The 19,083-nt window shown below is 46.5% G+C and overlaps 2 protein-coding genes across 3 annotated transcripts in view; one reads left to right on the forward strand and one right to left on the reverse strand.

Moving 5' to 3' along the window:
* Positions 1 to 2,357, forward strand: part of ATL1 (atlastin GTPase 1) — a 30,322-nt gene extending 27,965 nt beyond the window's left edge. For both annotated transcript variants that reach the window (XM_053979610.1, XM_053979611.1), the window contains one exon: positions 1,623 to 2,357. In XM_053979610.1, the coding sequence (XP_053835585.1) occupies positions 1,623 to 1,733 (111 nt within the window). In that variant the 3' untranslated portion in view covers positions 1,734 to 2,357. The remainder of the gene's footprint in view (positions 1 to 1,622) is intronic.
* A 241-nt stretch (positions 2,358 to 2,598) lies between these two features.
* Positions 2,599 to 18,425, reverse strand: SAV1 (salvador family WW domain containing protein 1). The gene is made up of 5 exons (XM_053979613.1): positions 18,124 to 18,425; positions 16,073 to 16,519; positions 8,978 to 9,248; positions 6,866 to 7,009; positions 2,599 to 3,760 (listed from the first exon to the last, which is right to left on the reverse strand). The coding sequence occupies exons 1-5, from the start codon at positions 18,215 to 18,217 to the stop codon at positions 3,559 to 3,561; spliced, it is 1,158 nt and encodes a 385-aa protein (XP_053835588.1). The 5' UTR covers positions 18,218 to 18,425; the 3' UTR covers positions 2,599 to 3,558.
* Between the last annotated feature and the right edge of the window lie 658 nt (positions 18,426 to 19,083).

Here is a 19,083-nt window from a genome sequence, read left to right on the forward strand (position 1 = left end):
CGTTTGCTCTGGGATGAAGGTGGGGAAGGGGCAGGGAGGGACACGAGGGGTGTCACTCACCGGGTCAGAGCCCGGCCCGGCCCTGTGCGTGCTGTGCTGTCGGTTCCATGTGGGAAGTGCAGCCCCGCAGCCGCTCCCGCCTGTTCTGAGCCTGGCCTGGCTCCAGGACAAACGGAAAACGGTAAAATCAGAAGGAAAAAATCCACATCATCTGCAGGAAAATGATGGGGACAAGGACCCGTCCCAGCCCTCGGGCTGGGGCAGTTACGGAGCTGCCTGGGGTGGGGTGGGGGGGTTAAAGCAAACGCTGAGGCTGCAGGAACCAAAACTGTGTGTGAAACACGCAGGGAAAAACAACCCCAAACACCTCACTCATGGTCCAAATGAATGATTTATACAGCTCAGGGGGGATGAGGTGCTTGGAAAATTGGAATTGTAGAGTCACAGAATTCCCTGAGCTGGAAGGGACCCACAGGGATCATTGATCCAGCTCCTGTCACTGCCCAGACCCCCCAGCAATTCCACCCCGGGCATCCCTGGCAGCTCCTGGAGCTCTGGCAGCCTCGGGAATGTCACCATCCATTCCCTGGGGAGCCTGGGCAGTGCCAGCACCTCTGGGGGAAGAACCTTTCCCTGATTTCCACCCAAACCTCCCCTGGCACAGCCCCAGCCCTTCCCTCTGGTCCTAAGCCCGTGAGCTGGAGCCCTTTTTGTGTTGGACGCTTGAGCAACCGCGCTGTGCACAGAGCACGCAGAGGGCTGGGATGGAGCGGGAGTCCCTGGGATCAAAATTCCCAGGCTTTGGGTTTCTCTGGGTTTGGGATTCCCTGGGATCAGAATTCCCTGGGTTTGGGATTCTCTGGGTTTGGGATTCCCCGGGATCAGGATTCCCCGGGTTTGTGATTCCCTGAGATCAGAATTCCCTGGGTTTGGGATTCTCCAGGTTTGTGATTCCCTGGGACCAGGATTCCCTGGGATCAGAATTCCCTGGGTTTGGGATTCTCTGGGATCGGGATTCCCCAGGTTTGGGATTCTCCAGGTTTGTGATTCCCTGAGATCAGGATTCCCTGGGATCAGGATTCCCCGGGTTTGGGATTCCCTGGGATCAGAATTCCCTGGGATCAGAATTCCCTGGGTTTGGGATTCTCCAGGTTTGGGATTCCCTGGGATCAGGATTCCCTGGGATCAGAATTCCCTGGGTTTGGGATTCTCCAGGTTTGGGATTCCCCAGGTTTGGGATTCTCCAGGTTTGTGATTCCCTGGGATCGAGATTCCCTGGGATCAGAATTCCCTCGGTTTAGGATTCTCCAGGTTTGGGATTCCCTGGGATCAGAATTCCCTGGGTTTGGGATTCTCCAGGTTTGGGATTCCCTGGGTTTGTGATTCCCTGGGTTTGGGAGTCCCTGGGATTGGGATTCCCTGGGATTGGAATTCCCTGGGTTTGGGATTCTCCAGGTTTGGGATTCCCCAGATTTGGGATTCCCTGGGTTTGGGAGTCCCTGGGATCGGGATTCCCCGGGTTTGGGATTCCCTGGGTTTGGGGTTCTCCAGGTCGGTGATTCCCCGGGATGGGGGCTCCCCGCTTTGGGAAGGGGCTGCCCAGCGCCTGTCTCTCTCCGCAGGCCCTGTACAAGCTGTACAGCGCGGCCGCCACGCACAGACACCTGTACCAGCACGCCTTCCCCGCGCCGCGCTCCGAGCCCGCCCAGGGCCCGGCCAGGAAGGAGGAGTAGCGGCAGCGCCCGCTCCCGCCGCAGCCCCGGCGCGCCCCAGCCCTGCCCGGCCGCGGCACGGCCGGCTCCGCTCGGACCGCCGCCCCCAGCCCGCCGGGGCAGGGCCGGCACGGATGCGTCCTGTCCCCGTGTACATAGGGCACCGCCGCAGCCCGGAGCTTCGGTTTGTCATAGCCAGCGACTCCCAGCTCATTTATGAAGCCTTATCTCCCCCTTCTTAATTAGCCACCACCGAGAAAACGATAATTTACGTGATACCGCAACTAAAATGGCCGAAGCTTATCCAAAAGCCAATTTATTTCAGGTACTTGAAGAAGTTGTAACATGTAACCACGGTTTTTTTTTTTTTTTTTTCCTTCGTTTAACTGTTTAATTACATGAACATAATTAAAGTGTATTAACTTGCTTTATCAGACACTGTAAGGGCACTTCTGCTACGGTCTGTTACCGGTGCTGTGAGGAACCGTTTCTGTTTGTCTGCACAAAGTGTCACTTTGTAGCTGTGCTGGAGGAAGTTTCTCTGTATTTCTGTACATATTTATCCATGTTAGTGCATAGGACGTGTGGTACAGTTCTATTCTTTTATTGTCAGGACTATTAAAGTTTGCTTTTGGTTCCTAAGAAGTTGGTTCTACAGGGAAAAGTTATTTATTATCTAGGCAAAAGCTTCTCCCCTGGGTTTTTTTACATGTTTGGTTTGATTTGGGATTTCAGAGTTGGTGTTTTGAGGGTCATTTATCCACTGACAGACCCAGAGCCTGGTGCCACCAAGAGCTTTGATCATCTCAAGCCCATGGGGCTTTTACTGCTGGTAGGAATGGTTTATTTGATGTTCTAAAAGGCCACAAATCAGTCACACAGACCCTTTGTTCATCGAACAAAATGATTTTTATTGAGTTCATGGGATTTACAAGAAATGTACTTTTTTGTCTGCAGTGTTTATTGCACTGAAAAGAACCCATAAATAACGTATCAGGACAATTAATGAACCAAATGAAATTACTGGAGAGGGTAACTGGACAATTAAAGATTTTCCCCAAGTGAGGAGCTTTAAGACAAAAGCTCATTAAAAAAAAAAACAAACAAAAAACAAACAGTAATTGCTGTTACATCCCTGATTTTCCCCCTGGGGTGGCACAGTGGGTCAGACAATGCTGCTGCCTTTCCACTGGAGCGGGTCAGGTTTTGGGAAATGCAGGATCAAAACCACTCTGCTTAGAGATCTTGGTCTTTAGGAAGGTACAAGTGTTCCCCCTCTGAGTAATCTGTGTGAAAATGAGGAGTAAATCCGGAGTACTAATGAGCTAAAGTAAAAAATAAGGCAACTCAGGCTTCACCTCCGCGAAGCGCTCGGATCCGAAGGGTGAAATCAGCTCCTGGTGTGACTGAACAGGCCCGGGGCTGGTTCTGTACATTAAAGCTGTAAACAAAGAGCAGAGCTCTCTCAGGAGAGGGATCCCAAATCCCCAGGGAAACACCCTGAACGAGGCATCTGGATTTGGACAACGTTTGGAAGCCAGGACGTGACAGTTGCATCTATTGCCCTTAAGAAATACACAGCCAGCTTTAAACACTGCAGCCGACCGTAGGAAAGAGATCCAAGGCTCAGGGGACCGATGGAACCGCTGGTTTCTCAGGATAACAAACTACTCCCGGCACGGCAAAAAAAAAAAAGGATTAACAAACCATTTCCACTTTTTATAAACAACACATAATACATGTAGAAAAATATTCAAGAGGATAATAACAAAGGTGCAACGTCAACAAAAATAAGCTGCCTTTTCACCGAAAGCACTTCTCCTGTCAGTCTGTGTGCGGGCGGGGCTCAGTAGCTGGCGCCGTGCTGCTGCGCGTACCACTGCTGCCGCTGCTGCCGCTGCTCCAGCTCCGACAGCAGCGCCTGCCTGTAGGCCTCGTAGAGCTTCACGATGCGCTCCAGCTCCTTCATGAACAGCAGCTTCAGCATGCCCTGGTACGTGTCCAGGTCGGCCAGCTGGAACAGCTCCCACTTCAGGATGTGGTCGTACCTACGGGGGGGGTGGAGGATCAGACAGCAGCTCCAGGAGGGTCTGAGTGAGCTCCTTTTAGGGAAAGACCCCAAAAGGTGGGAGTTGGGTTTGGGAATGGGCTGGAGAAACATCACAGTCCCTCCCAAGAGAACTCCAGGAATGCAGGAGATGCCCTTAAGGGACCAGAATAAACCAGCACAGGCAAACAGCTGGGAGAGCTGGGGGTGCTCACCTGGAGAGGAGAAGCTCCAGGGAGAGCTCAGAGCCCCTTGCAGGGCCTGGAGGGGCTCCAGGAGAGCTGGAGAGGGGCTGGGGATAAGGGATGGAGGGACAGGACCCAGGGAATGGCTCCCAGTGCCAGAGGGATGTTGGGAAGGAATTGTGCCCTGTGAGGGTTGAAGGCTGCCCAGAGCAGCTGTGGCTGCCCCTGGATCCCTGGCAGTGTCCCAGGCCAGGCTGGACAGGGTTTGGAGCAGCCTGGGACAGTGGGAGGTGTCCCTGCCATGGCAGGGCTGGGATGGGATGCTTCTAAAGTCCCTTCCACACCAAACCACTCTGGGATTCTATGGAAATGCATTTTGGAAGCACTGAACAGCAACTGCATTCACAACGCACCTGGAATATTTACTGTAAAACAACTTAAATCAGTAAAACATGTTCAAATCAGAGTAACACAGAAAAATGGATTATTTCAGCAGCTCAGGTCCCTCCCAAAGATGGGACACTGCTGGCCTTCCCTCCCCATCAGCTGTTCCCAATCCAGCTGTAACAAGAGCATTCCTGGCTGCTTAACCTCTCCAATTAACCCCTCCTGGTTAATTAGCAGCAATAATCTACAATAGATATTTAAATGCAAACCCTGATGTGCTTCCACCCTCACTGCCCTACCCTCCTTTCCTGCTTTTTCCTCACACAACCCACCCAAAATCTGCTTTCCTTAGCTTGGAAATGGGGAGCTGACTGCTCTGACTATTCCAGAACAGGAGAAACTCGTGGAATAACAGAGTTTGTGCTGAGGCACAGGAGGAGATGGATTCACCTGAGTGGAGGCTGAGGCTGAAATATCAGTGGGTTTATGGAAATAAACTGCATTCCCCACTGAAAGTCACATTCCAGAGGCATCACAGAAGCACCAGGACTTGCAGGTGACTTCCAAAGATGCTCTGAGGAATTTTAAGGATTTCATTAAAACTCATCACAGCTTCTGTATTAAAGTTATCCCTGATTCTGACAGGGCTGCACTGCTAAAATGATTTTTTCCCCCCAAGAAAAGAGAAATAACACATTTCAGATGTTTGGAGTTTGAGCTCTGTATTGACAAAGAGGGTTGAAGGTTTCCAGGCACCTCTGGACTGTTGGACAACACCATTCCCTCCTTCTCCCTTCCCACTCATCAGGAGCCTCCCCGCCCTCACAGGAAGGAATTTTTTTCCTATAAACAAAGATTATTTTGGTTAACACCTCCTGGACTCTCTATCAGGCTTTTTCTAACCCTAATTCTTATCCTCTAGAGGAATTTGTTAAAACAAAATCTAATATTCTTATTTTTTCCATAATTATCTACTCCTCTGAACAAAAACAACTGGGCTTTACAGCTAAATCGATTTACAGAGCCAGGGGTAAGTAACAAATCCTGACAGAATAAAACCAATTATTTCAGAGCAGAACTGTGCTTACAGTTAAAAATTCAAAAGTTTGTCTCAGCCTACTTGCTATAAAGAAATCCCTGATTGTTTCATTTTTCTTATGTTTGTTTCTCAAGTTTCAAGAAAATACCCAAAATAATCCACACAACACAGGCTGAAATATTTAAATTTACATTGTCTGGATGTGCCAAAGACCTAAATAAAGGAATGGATCTGCAGCCAAAACCTGGAAGTATTTCTAGGAAACAAATCCTACAGGCTACAGGAACTGAGTGTGGAGCCTCAGTGTACTGGGGGATTTTAGGGCAATTTAAATCTTTCTGGGCTGCTGGCAAACCCAGCAGTCACAAGAAGTAATAAAACTCATTCAAATTGTAGTTAGTAGGAGCAGGTAATAAAAAAAGAGAATTTTTTTAGTGGAAGTCACTGAACACCACAGCTTGAATTTGCAGTTACAGGCTGACCTCGCTGCTGTAAGACTGAATTTCTCCATATTCTCCTTATGAATAGCACATGATTTAGTAATTATTACACCACATTGGGGATTTTTATTGCTTTCTATCCAGTTACTGTTCTGCAGAGTTGCACCCATTAGAAAATCTCATTTCTTTATGCTGACTCAAACCTTTTTCGGGAGGAGACTCCCTGTTCCTGCAGCAGTTTTGGGTTTTTTTTTCTTTTTCCCACAAAATGACTTTTTATTACCCTTTAGTTTTTAATTCAGTTTTTTGAACAGAAATATATAAATAGAACTATAGATGTCAGCCAGCATTTGGCCTAAAGGGGCTCCAAAGGAGCTGGAAAGGGACTTTGGACAAGGGATGGAGGGAAGGACAAGGGGAATGGCTTCAAGCTGGAAAAAGGCATTATTTAGTTGGATATTAGGAAGAAATGGTTCTCTGTGAGGGTGGGCAGCCCTGGCACAGGGTGCCCAGAGCAGCTGTGGCTGCCCCTGGATCCCTGGCAGTGCCCAAGGCCAGGCTGGAGGAGGCTTGGAGCAAACTGGGATGGTGGAAGGTGTCCCTGCCCATGGAGGGGGGTGGAACTGGATGATTTTTAAGTTCCTTCCAACCCAAACAATTTTATGATTCTATGATTAAAAACTCTTAAAGGTGAAGGAAAAGCTGTGCTGTTTAAAAAGAAATAAAAGAGACATGAGGAAGTTCCACCCTAAAAATGTTTCACATATTTTCTGAGCATGTGGTACCGCTCATGTAAACACTCTGAAAGGAAAACACATCCTTCACTCTCTGACAGCTTTCTGCCAGTTGTGGGAGCTGCACAAAGTGATCACTTCAAGAAATGCCTGAAAGAGAACAAATTAATGTGATAAACATTTGGTACAACTCCCTCATGCTGCCAACCTCAGCCCTAAAAACCAAGTACAGCACAAGCTCTGCTGTCAGTCGCAGAAACTCAATTTTTGTTTTTTTCATTTCCCGAGTGAAAAGCAGAAAAAGAAAAGGCAGAATCTCACTTGACAGGAGCCCTGGCATAGACCTGCAGCCAGTCGGGGATCTCAGCACTGTGGTAGGGGTTGGCAGGGACCAGCAGGGGTTGGCTCCTCTCCGGGGGCTGCGGCTGGTAGGACACGGGGGGCGGCTGATCGTAACGGGGAACGCTGCAAGGGACAGGGACAGCGACAGCGTCACCTCCGAGCACACTGCACACACTGCAGACACTGCAGACACTGCACACAGTGCACTCACTGCACTCACTGCACACACTGCACTTTGCACACACTGCACACACTGCAGACACTGCAGACACTGCACACAGTGCACTCACTGCACTCACTGCAGACACTGCAGACACTGCACACACTGAGCACACTGCACTCACTGCAGACACTGCACACGCTGCATCACTGCAATACTGCACACACTGCAGACACTGCACTCACTGCACACAGTGCACACACCGCACACACTGAGCACACTGCACTCACTGCAGACACTGCACACGCTGCATCACTGCAATAACTGCACACACTGCAGACACTGCACTCACTGCACACACCGCACACACTGAGCACACTGCACTCACTGAGCACACTGCACTCACTGCACACACTGAGCACACTGCACTCACTGAGCACACTGCACACACTGCACTCACTGCACACACTGCACACACTGCACTCACGGCACTCACTGCACTCACTGCACACACTGTACACACTGCACACACTGTACACACTGCACTCACTGCACTCCCTGCACACACTGTAGACACGGCACTCACTGCACAGACTGCACTCACTGTGCACACTGCACTCCCTGCACTCACTGCACACACTGTACACACAATGCACACACTGCACTCACTGCACTCCCTGCACACACTGCACACACTGTACACACAATGCACTCACTGCACAGACTGCACTCACTGCACACACTGAGCACACTGCACAGACTGCACTCACTGCACACACTGAGCACACTGCACAGACTGCACTCACTGCACTCCCTGCACTCACTGCACACATGGCACACACTGCACTCACTGCACTCATTCACTTCTGAGCATCACACACACACCCAGCACTGCACAGGCTGCTGCTCTTCGGGTGAAATTCACCTCAGCCCCACTCACCACAGCAAAACAATGCACTGGAGCTGTTTTTAAAACATTTTAAAAGTATTGGTTCATGCAATCCACCATTTAACATGCCACAACAGAGGTATTCAGGCAGCAGCTGATCAGAATTACTCCATTTAAAGACAGCCCCATATATTTATCTTTTGTGCCACAAGTTGAAGAACTTCCTCGGTATCAGCAGAAATGAACCATCTGGATTAACAATTTAACAATTAACAGTTGGATTTGGTGTGTATTAACAATGAGCTGTTAATTCGGTCCATATTAACAATTAACATTGGATTTGGTGTATATTGACAATTAACTGTTAATTTGGTGTATATTAACAATTGGATTTGGTGTGTATTGACAATTAAATGTTAATTTGGTGTATATTAACAACTAACATTGGATTTGGTGTATATTAACAATTAACAGTTGGATTTGGTGTATATTAACAATTAACAGTTGGATTTGGTGTGTATTAACAATTAACAGTTGGATTTGGTGTATATTAAGAATTAACAGCTGGATTTGGTGTATATTAACAATTTACAGTTGGATTTGGTGTATATTAAGAATTAACAGCTGGATTTGGTGTGCATTAACAATTAGCACTGGATTTGGTGTGCATTAGTTTTATTTTACTTTGAAATTACGAGTGCCTGAAATACCCATTTCCATTCCAGACAAGACTCAATTCACGTTTCAGATGTCCAGAGCACATCACACCGAGTTTCCTTTCAGTGTACAGCTCAATTCTCTTCTCAGCAACTTTGCTGTTTTACTGACAGCTGCAGAGCTGCTTTATTTCACTTAGGGGCAATACCCTGCTTCTAAACTTCAGAACCACGAGACAAAACCCAAACTTCTCCTAAAAGCCTTACTGAGAACCGGCAAAGCCGAAAACAAGATTTTTTTTTTTTTTTTTTCCCCTGTTGTATTTGATACAAACCCTAGCTGGACTAAGACAACCCCAGGGAGGCAGGGAAGGAGGGAGGCTCACCTGGGAGCACAGGGGTGTTTGTACTGAGCCCTTTTGTTGATGTGATCCACGTAGTAAACCCCGAACTCGGCGGACTCCACGCGCTCCCAGCCCGGCGGGAGCCCCTCGCGCTCCAGGGGGTGGCTCCAGTGGGTGGTGTTGGTGTTGTGATCGATGTAGTATTTCCTTCCTCTGATGGTCCAGTCCACTGACCAGCCAGGAGGAAGAGGTAAATCTTCAGAACTATGATTTGTTAAGTTTCCTAAAGATGTAGCAGCAACTCTCCCGATGCCTAAAACAAAGGGAGATCGGGGTTTAGGGGAAGATTTACAGGAATTATGATTTCTGTTATTAAAGTTTCATGGCTGCTTAATTTATATATAAAAAAAAATTAAAAAACCCCAAAAAACAACCAAACAGAAAAAAATTAAAGTTCATTTATCAACAACCACAAAAAAAAAAAAAAACACCCCAAAAAGTTAAAGTCAGCAATTAAAACTATCCAGAAAAATCACTGAGTCCTATCAAAGCTTTTTAGGTGAACCAGTCAAGACCAGCAAGAGGATGAGGTAGAACAAGAGAGGAGGGACAAGCAGGGTCGGGCTCCAGGAGCTGCCAGGAATCAGCAGCTGATTAATTCCCACCTTTTCCCTGGAAACAGAGCACATGTGGGATTTATGCATCACTAGATTGAAGAGACTGCTCCCCAGCTCTTTGAAGTGTGTGATTTGTTGTAACACACAGAGAGTTTTTACAGACTAGCAGCTGGATGCTGAGAGATGCCTACAGAAACAGCTCCTTCCCATCCCTCCCCAGGGATACTTGGGAAGAAAGAAAAGCCAGATGAGCAAGTACAGAAAACTCATTAAAAAACACCCAACCACAGACACCCAGTCACATAATCAAGAATTTTGCAGGTTTCTTTGCATCCCTGGGAATTTGCTACCTCCTGGATGCGCTGGGCTCAATTCAACTCTCTTTTAAAATTCATTTTAAGGAGTTCCCTCCAGTCCCTCACAGTCCCACAGCTCAACACTATCTAGTTTTAATGAACATTCCAATTATCTTTTCATCCCATAGCCAAAAGCATCTATTCAATCCCATTATCCCTAGAGTTTGTGTGTTACTATTTCCCACAGCCAGCAAAGGGGTTTGGGAGCCACTTTTCCCACTTTTTTACAAGTCAGAAATCACCTCCCCACACACATTTACTGACAGGAATACACCCCCCCTCCTCCTTTTTTTCAGGAATAACATTTTTGTGTGATTATTTTCTGAGAGAAGGGACAGGCAGAGTCTCTCTCATCTAAAATGACAGCCTAAAACCTGGGTGAGCTATATCCTAAGAGATTATAATATTTGAAAATAAAGTTACAGGAAGGCTCCAAAACTGGAGAAATAAAAAATAAATTAAAACCTCCCTCACAAACTTTAAAACTTTGTGCTCATCCATAAATCTTTTTCCAGCCCTGTCATGTTCTGAACTGCTTGGCCTTAAAGGATTTCCTCTTGTGTCAGTACTTACCTGTTTGTCAGCATTATAAAGGGAAGCTGATGGCTGTGTCCATCTTTACTTGGGACTGAACAACCTAGACCTTAATTCCAGAGAAAAGAAACATCTGGAGCTTCCTGACCTTTGGAAGGGCTGGGGCAGGGAAGCTGGCTCAGCCCCTCATGCCACTGACGAAATAGGAACATTTCAGCTTCTTGAAAATGCTTGGGTTAAACAAATCCAGGATTGTCCCCCATCAGCTGAACCTCTGGGATGTGATTTCATGGATGTGGAAATAGTGACTGTTAAATCATCACTGCCAGGAGAGCTGAACACACAAACTTCACTAGGGGGGGAAAAAATCCCTATTTTTCTGTTTACTGTTAAAACCTGCACATCCCTGTACTTTTCTTACAGTTCCTCCTCCTTAAACTCTGGCCTCAAATCCATAGATAATTATTTTTACTAAAGGTACAGGTTAATGCTTCCCAACATTTGGAAGAGGTGCCATCCTCTGCACTAAAGTTCTCCACACATGGATTCTCCCAATGCCAGCTTATTTTTAATCTCCAAGATGCAAAGAACAAAAATAACATCAGATCACAAATATTTTATCCATTCCTTTTGCCATTTTCATTTCATATATGAAGAAGCAGAGCCAAACCATTAAAATAAACTTGTGCAGATGTAGAAATTGCCAGTTTTGAACAATATTCCATGGACATGAAATCAAAGGCCAGACTTACAAACTGATGGTTGTAGCTATCATTTTTTTCCCTATATCACAGATTATACTGGAATATTCTCTGTGCTGGAAGTTTTAAGATGTTGATATTCATAGGGCCTTAAAGCCATCAACCACCGTGGCATGAAAATCAACAATTAGTACAATTTAGACTTTTTTTCCTATAAAATTATTTTTTAGAGATCAAAAGAAATTGTCTGTTGGTGTTCCTGATAAACCTCAGATGCTCCTTTGTGGGAGGATGGATACACACATAAGAGAAAAACTGCTCCTATAGTTTTGAACAGTAAGAAAAGAGGAAAATTAACTTTTATATATATATACACATACCTGTAATTTCAACTACACAACACTTGGAAGAGTAAATTCCTATGTGATCTTTTCCAAAGTATAACCCAAAGAAGAAAATTCCAAGACAGCCTAAATCCATGGACTGCCTTTTCCATGGCAAATTTCCAGGAATGACATTTTCTGCATTTAAATTCCAGGTGAAGTCTGAGCCCCAAAACTCCACACAGGATTTTCCAGCAAGCACCAGGGATATTCCCTGGATTGGGGGCTGGCACCAGATTTATGTATCCCAAATAGAAAAGCTGAACAGTTTTTACACAAACATTTGGTGTGAAACGTGGGATTTTCCTGGGATGGAGGATGTGATCCCTGGCACAAGATAAACTGAGCATGTTCACTGTAACTCTCAGGGTTTTCTTGCTCACACACACTTTTAGCTGTAACAAGACAAAAATTCTCATTCTTCCTGCTTTCCCAAGAAAGAGTTGTTTAAAATATCCCCTTTTTCCAAATGTCTCCTTTCCCCTACTGAGGGATGAGCACTCTCTGGAGGAACACTATCAAATCTCAAGGATGGTCAACAATTAATTTAAATTTATGCATTTGTAAAACCTTTTCAAAAGGTCTCTTTCAAGCTTGTCAAGCCTCATCTGGTAATTCTGTTTATATTGTTATATTATAACATAATACATTAGATAACAGGGTGTTTTTTGGTTCAGCTGCTGCTTTTAAGGAATATCAACACTGAAATTGAGGCTTTAATTTTCCTTCCATTTCTAAAATCCAGTATCTTCAATTTAAGGTCTTGAATTACCAATTTTAACTTTGAGCAGCACAGTCCAGTGCACTTTATCAATGCAAAAAGTTCCTTCTCTTACAAATCTTAATAAAGTCACAAGTGTGAACAATCTGTAGTGTGCTCTTCACTCAGGGAAGTTGTGTTTAGGAAGGAACAAAAGAACTGGAAATGATGTCAGTGCTTTCCCAGTGAAAGGTTTTTTTCTGAGGGAACTCTTCCTGGAAAGAAGTCCAAGCCCACTGGAGCAAAGATTTCCAGGCAGGTAGGAAAAGCAGCAGAGAAATCCCATCACCAGCAAAAAGGGCAAAGAGCAAAACCAGAGGAGAAAGTTCCACTTGGGTAGAAAATGCAGAGAAATTTCAGAGCCCACGAGTGACATCACCCAAATTTCCAAAGTGTTGAAGAACAAATCTTACAAAACAGTGTTTGTCTTTAATTAGCCCAATTGTCCTGTGAGCCTTTTTTCAGGATGCCAAAATCCTCTCCCTTCCCCTCATCAGAGCAGGGTGAAGAGCAGGAAGAGAAGATGAACAAACTGTTTAATTTTAAAAGAGTAAGTAATAATAAAGTAACAAAAAGTTCCAATAACTCTCCTGTTTAGCCAACTCTGCAGGTCCCAGGCCTTCCTAACCCACTCCAAAGCATCTGAAGGAACTTCCTGAGCACAAGCACCTCTTTTGTTGCAGGGAATGGGGTGTTCCAAGCAAGCACAAATTCACAAATAGGAAATGACAGGAAGAACTCTGAAAGCATCAAGAATTATGCTGCAAAATTCCTGCAAAATCAGCACAAGAGAAGAAAAAGGCAGGAACTGCCATCTGTTTAAAAATGAGAGAAAAATAAAAATATGGCTATTTCGGCTCTAAATGGGCTTCATGTCATAATTTGTATTTATTTTGCTCTTACATTAAACAAGTTTGCAGATTTTCAGGGGTACAACTTAACAGATGAACCAAAAGCACACTGGATTCTCTGTTAAAATTGTTTTTTCTCCTGTGACATCCCAGTGAACTCATCACAATCCACCACCAGCAAGTGCCTTTACAGGGTTGATTTCAAGCTCAGCAATTTTGATAGACACAGAAGAATGGTTCAGCTTACCGCTCACACAGGTACAAATAACTCTGAGGTCTTGGTTACAAGTTAGTTCCAATCTACACTGTAGGTATAACTTCAACCACAGACCTCCCCAAAACTTTAACCTAGAAGAGAGGAAAGAGATGGCGAGGAAAGACAGGTAAAGTCTCTTAGAATTAAAAGTTTGAAAAGGACACTCATAATAATAATAATAATAATAATAATAAAAAAAAAAAGAAATTAAAAATTTAAGAAATGCCACAGAGGTAGCTAAACGTACAAAATTAGGAGGTATCTCAACAGAAAGTACTGGTCAGGAAAATCAGCAGCACTGAATTGGTAATTAGAAACAAACTGAATGAAAATATGGAAAGGAGGAGATGGTAGAAGTGAATCACAGTGAGAGAGAAAACGTGACTTGAAGGAGAAATGCCCATGGAAGGACACTAAAACAATGCTGAAACACCAACTGCTGCAAAACCACAGCACTGCCCTGAAGACTTGGCTGAACACTCTGAACTCTTGATAAGAACGTGTTTGCAACTTCTCTCCAAATCACAAAGAGGAGAATCTCTGTTTTGAATGAAAGCTGAAATTCACAGGCACCTCTTCACTTCCAGACTGCTCCCAAAAAGCATCTCAGTGTGACCACCACGGAATATCAGCAAAGCAGGAACACCTCGTGTTCACCAGGCAACATTTCCTTGGGAATCCACCCAGAACACACCAGAACTGACCAAGGGCACCTTTGGAGGGAGGGTGGGAGAGGAGGGAAAGGGGAGAAGGCAGCATTTACAAACTCCAGCTAAAAACCAGACTTTTCAATTGGAACTGCAGGCATCGGGCAATTCTGGCATCTCAGTGAAGAGAAACAACAATGAAGACGAGTAAAGAAAAGTAATTTAGACAAAGACAGTGAAAGCAACAGGCTCTGGAAATGCAAGAAAAATAAACAAGGAATTACAGAGACATTTGAGTAACTCAAGGAAAACACTGAAGGTGTGAAAGCAATGGATGGTTCAAATAAAAAGAAGCTTAATGGTGAGATGAAGGAAGTAACAAAACCTAAAATTTTCTTATTTTGGGCCACATAATTCTTTAAGAAAAAGGAAAAGAGGACTTCAGGAGGTCATATGGAGATGAAAAAAAATGGAGGAAAGGGAAAACACTGGCAATTGAAAGGCTCACCTTTGTCTCTCCCTACGAGTGCGTGAGATTAAATACTCACCCACCACAAAACCTGTGCAGAATTTGTTCAAAATATGAAATGTTAAAGTATGAGAGTGAATGACCAAACCAAGCAAATAGGAGCAGCTCCTTTATGATTTCCAGGGCCAAGGTCAACAAACAGCAGGGAAAAAAAATCTATTTAGGAAGAAGATGTTGCTACAATTGAGCAAAATATGGAGCTCCTTTAAAAAATTTGATATATGAATCTCCACTTCCAAGCTAGAGCTCCATTTCTGGGAATCTCCTCAGCAGACACAGCTACTGTTTAATTCTGAAGGTTAAAGTGGTTTGTGAAATCCTCCCTAAAATGTCCCAGCACACACTTCCAGTGCTTGTTACCTGGACCAGGTAAATGTTTAATGACTGCTGGATGTGCAACAACTGGCAGAGACGCAGGGTTTGCACACAGAATCCAGGTAGATCAGATATATTCACATTTAGAAAAATAAAGGATTCAAGCAGCAGGCCTTAAACCCCAGCATTTCAGAATTTCCTGGCTGGCATTTCCATTTTTCATGGAAGTTGTTTCTGTGATGAAGAAGACACAAGGCACTGACAGGTTCTAATCCCACACACGAGGTCAGCAGCATTAAAAGCTGATGTTCTTCCTGGCAGATTTCTTTTTCTAGACTGGAGATTTATTTTATTAGACACTAATTACTACTTTGTTTACAGATTACAAGTGACAACGTATTTCATATTGAAGGTTTGAAATGTTTGTTTCAAACTCCTCCTTGGGCATAGTTTTTGTAATATCAAATACAGTCAAATATTTCAGAGAAGTAGTATTTAATTATTTAGTATTTATTTTTCTTTCTTATGCTGTTTTGGTTTAGGAAACAAAGGCAAGTTCCAGTGAAAGTAAGGGGGGGAACAGGCATATTTACAAACAATTTTAAAAGCTAAAAGAAAGGAATCAAGGATTAAGAAGTTAATTTCAACACTAATTAGATGCCAATTTGCTAATTACACAAAAACAGTCATTCCTCCCTATGACTATTTATAAGGAATTATTTTAATTACTGAGGTCAAATTCAAACAATGAAATTAAGTAATAAGATGATACTTAAAATTTAATGATAATAACAATAATAACAATAATAATAATGCTGCAATATTGTAATTTAGAGCTGTTGGTTATTGTCTACATCATGAAAATAGGAGATGTCCCCCAATGAATAAAATTCCCTGCTAGCCAGCAAGTGATGTGTAGAGATGTACATATGCTTGGCATTAAAAACCCCAAAACTTGCTTGGCCTTACTCCATTTATTTAAGAAAATAATCCTGGTTTAAGTCTATTTTTCCTTTCTGGATATGTGTGAACAAACCCTCAATTCCAATTACCCAAATCCCAGAAATGCCATGAAAAAGCAGCTCTGTCCTACACACCTCCAACACAATCCTGATCATCCAAACACATCTCTGCACCCAAACTCTCACCAAAACCGGATTTTCAACAAAAGCAACAACGAATCCTTACCTGAAGTGTGCCTCCCGTGATTCTGGGACATCCTCTGGAAAAGATCACTGTTGTGTTCATAATACCTGTAGTCCTCGTGCAGGCGCTCGCTCAGCTGACGTCTCCTCTGGGCATCGTAGAAATGATCGTAGTAATAGCCCCGGGCTGCGGCGTCGCCGTTCTCCAGCCCGGGAGCGGCTTCCGCCAGGAAGGACTGCGAGGAGGAGCCGTATTCCCTGGGCACCTCCGCCAAACTCCTGGCCAGGTAGGAAGGTGCGGACAGTCTGTTGCTTTCTCGCCTCATTATCTCGTGAGGCGGCCTCTGCACCGGAGTTCGGAGGAAGCTCTGGTTCCTGGAAAGGATCCCATCGCCGCCGGGGGCGTAGGCAGAGGATGCGGAGTCGGGAGGGCAGATATCCGTTCGTCTTGGAATGGTCGGACCGTGGCGGATAAAGGAAGGCATCAGATCTGCCAGAGAGCACGGAGGAGAAGTGAGAACTCTGCCGGTGCAGTATGGGACCAGCCACGGCGATTTACACTGAGGAGATTCAGTGCAGAAGCCACTAACACCTGTGCGAATGTGGTGGTAACGCTGCAGTGTCCTGCAGCAGAAACCAGCACACCCCACACCAGGAACCCACTGAGCAAAACTGCAGCTGCAATAAACAAACCAACCCCAAACCCATCAAAAAAAAACCACACACACAAAAAAAAAAAACAAAAAAAAACAAAACAAAAAAAAAAAACCAAACCACCCACACTGTGCTGTGGCTACATCAGTCAGGGTTCGTATCTCTCTGTGAGAAGGGTCAAGAAAATCCACCTATCTTGGCTACTGCTTCTTTGGGAATGTTGTCCTTACAAACTGGGAATGATAAGACGTTAATGCCCACAGGAATCCCAGATAGAAAGAGAAATTCACACTGCCCCCACTAATCCCAAAGTCACAAAGTTCAGCCAGAAAAACGATGTCATTCCATACACATTAAATCGTCAAATTATCAGGGAGATATTTCACTTTCTCCTTTAGAATTTCACTGCCTCCTTTAGAATTTCACTGCCTCCATCCAGTATGTGAAACATTCCTCCTCTCCCTACTTTTACTTTCAACATGATATAAATAAGTAGCTTCCCTCCAGGTAAATCAAGACAGATGATAACTTTCATTTAGAATGAGGTTATTCCTATTATCTTTTATTAATAAACTTACAGCTTACGGTTAAAATCTGGCGCACCCCAGAAGGTGCCAGCAGTCAATTTATTCAGCACACAAACCCATTACAGTGTCGGGTTGTCTTCAAAGACCAACAAAACCGAACCTAAGCCCACTTGGAGTGCGTATTTGCGGTGTCGTGTCCAGCCCTAGGAGCGCAGGGCTGCGGCAGTCAGAGCCACGGGAAAGATCCGCGCAGCCCAGGTGACCTCAACCAGCTTGAGGACCTGGAGCATTTGTTTCCGCAGGGATTTTATGCAACTGCCAGGCGGGACAGTTCTCCCGTTCCGCGGTGCCCAGGCCGGGCAGACGAGCACGCCGCTCTGGAAAAGAGCGGGCTCGCGGATTCGCGGAAGCCGCAGAACGCTTCGGGCTGGAAGGCGCCCCGAAACTCCCGCCCGCGCCCCAGGGACACCTTCCCCATCCCAGGCTGCTCCAGGCCCCGTCACACCTCACCTTGAGAGCTCGTCGCCTCATTTAAAAAAACCGTCTGCGCACTGCCTGAACCGCGGCCTGCTGAAACTGAGAAAACCATAAAACCCACAAAAACCCACCAAGTCCGGGCACGCCGAGCACCCGGCGGAACAAGGCGTGCAGGGCTCCCTTTGAAACTCGGGCTTCCTTTCAGTTTTAACTTCCCTCCGTCATCTCCCAGGGCTCGTAACAGCATTGAACACGCATTTTCAGGGAGAAATAACCCTTACAGACACGCGCAGGGATAACTGCCCCTCACACCCCTCACCCCGCCAAGGCCGCGCAGCTTCAGGGCCCGCCGGACCCGCACTGGCCGCACACAAAGGCCTCGGGATCGGCCCCCCGGAGCCCCGCGCCGGCGTCCCCCGCTCCCCCTGACACTCACTCCGCAGCAGCGGGCTCGTCTCCTTCTTCACGTACTTCCCCTGCACCTCGCCCGGCTTGGAGAGCTCCGTCCGCGTTTTCTTCCGCGACAGCATCCCACCTCCCGGCCCGCTGCCACCGCCCGCATGCCCGGCGCCGCTCCCCGCTCCGCAGGGCGGAAGGGGGGGGGGGGGGGGTCCGGCCGCCCCCGGGGGCCGAGCCGGGACCAGGAGCGGGGTTGGGATCGGGATCGGGATCGGGATCGGGCCGGGGGTCGCTGAGGGGACGCGGCGGGCGCGCGGGGCGTTGTGGGAAGGCGGCGGCCGCCGCCCTCCGGGACGGCCGCGGGGCAGAGCAGGGGAGGGGGCGCGGCTACAGCGCCCCCGCGCGGCGGGGAGGGCGCGGCCCCTCACGGAGCGGCGGGAGCCCGCCAGAACAGAAAGCCCGGGATAACAGAAAGCCGGGATAACAGAAAGCCGGGATAACAGAAACCCCGGGATAACAGAAAGCCCGGGATAACAGAAAGCCCGGGATAACCGAAACCCACAGGGACAGAATCACTGAATCGTTGAGGTTGGAAAAGACCTCCGAGACCAGCGAGTCCAAGCTGTGCCCGATGCCCCCAGCCCACAGTGCCACATCCAGGCCTTCCTTGGGCGCCTCCAGGGATGGGCACTCCCCGGGCAGCCCCTTCCGCTACCTGACAACTCTTTCTGTGGAGAAATTTTCTCTGATATCCCATTTAAAGCTCCCCTAGCACAGCTTGAGGCCGTTCCTTCTTGTCCTGTTCCCTGGAGCAGAGCCCGACCCCCCCGGCTGTCCCCTCCTGTCAGGAGCTGTGCAGAGCCACAAGGTCCCCCCTGAGCCTCCTTTGCTCCAGGCTCAGCCCCTTCCCAGCTCCCTCAGCCTCTCCTGGAGCTCCAGACCCATTTCCAGCTCCGTTCCCTTCCCTGGACAAGCTCCAACCCCTCAGTTTCTTGTC

Source organism: Vidua macroura, chromosome 6, assembly GCF_024509145.1.
Source record: "Vidua macroura isolate BioBank_ID:100142 chromosome 6, ASM2450914v1, whole genome shotgun sequence".
Lineage (NCBI taxonomy): Eukaryota > Metazoa > Chordata > Aves > Passeriformes > Viduidae > Vidua > Vidua macroura.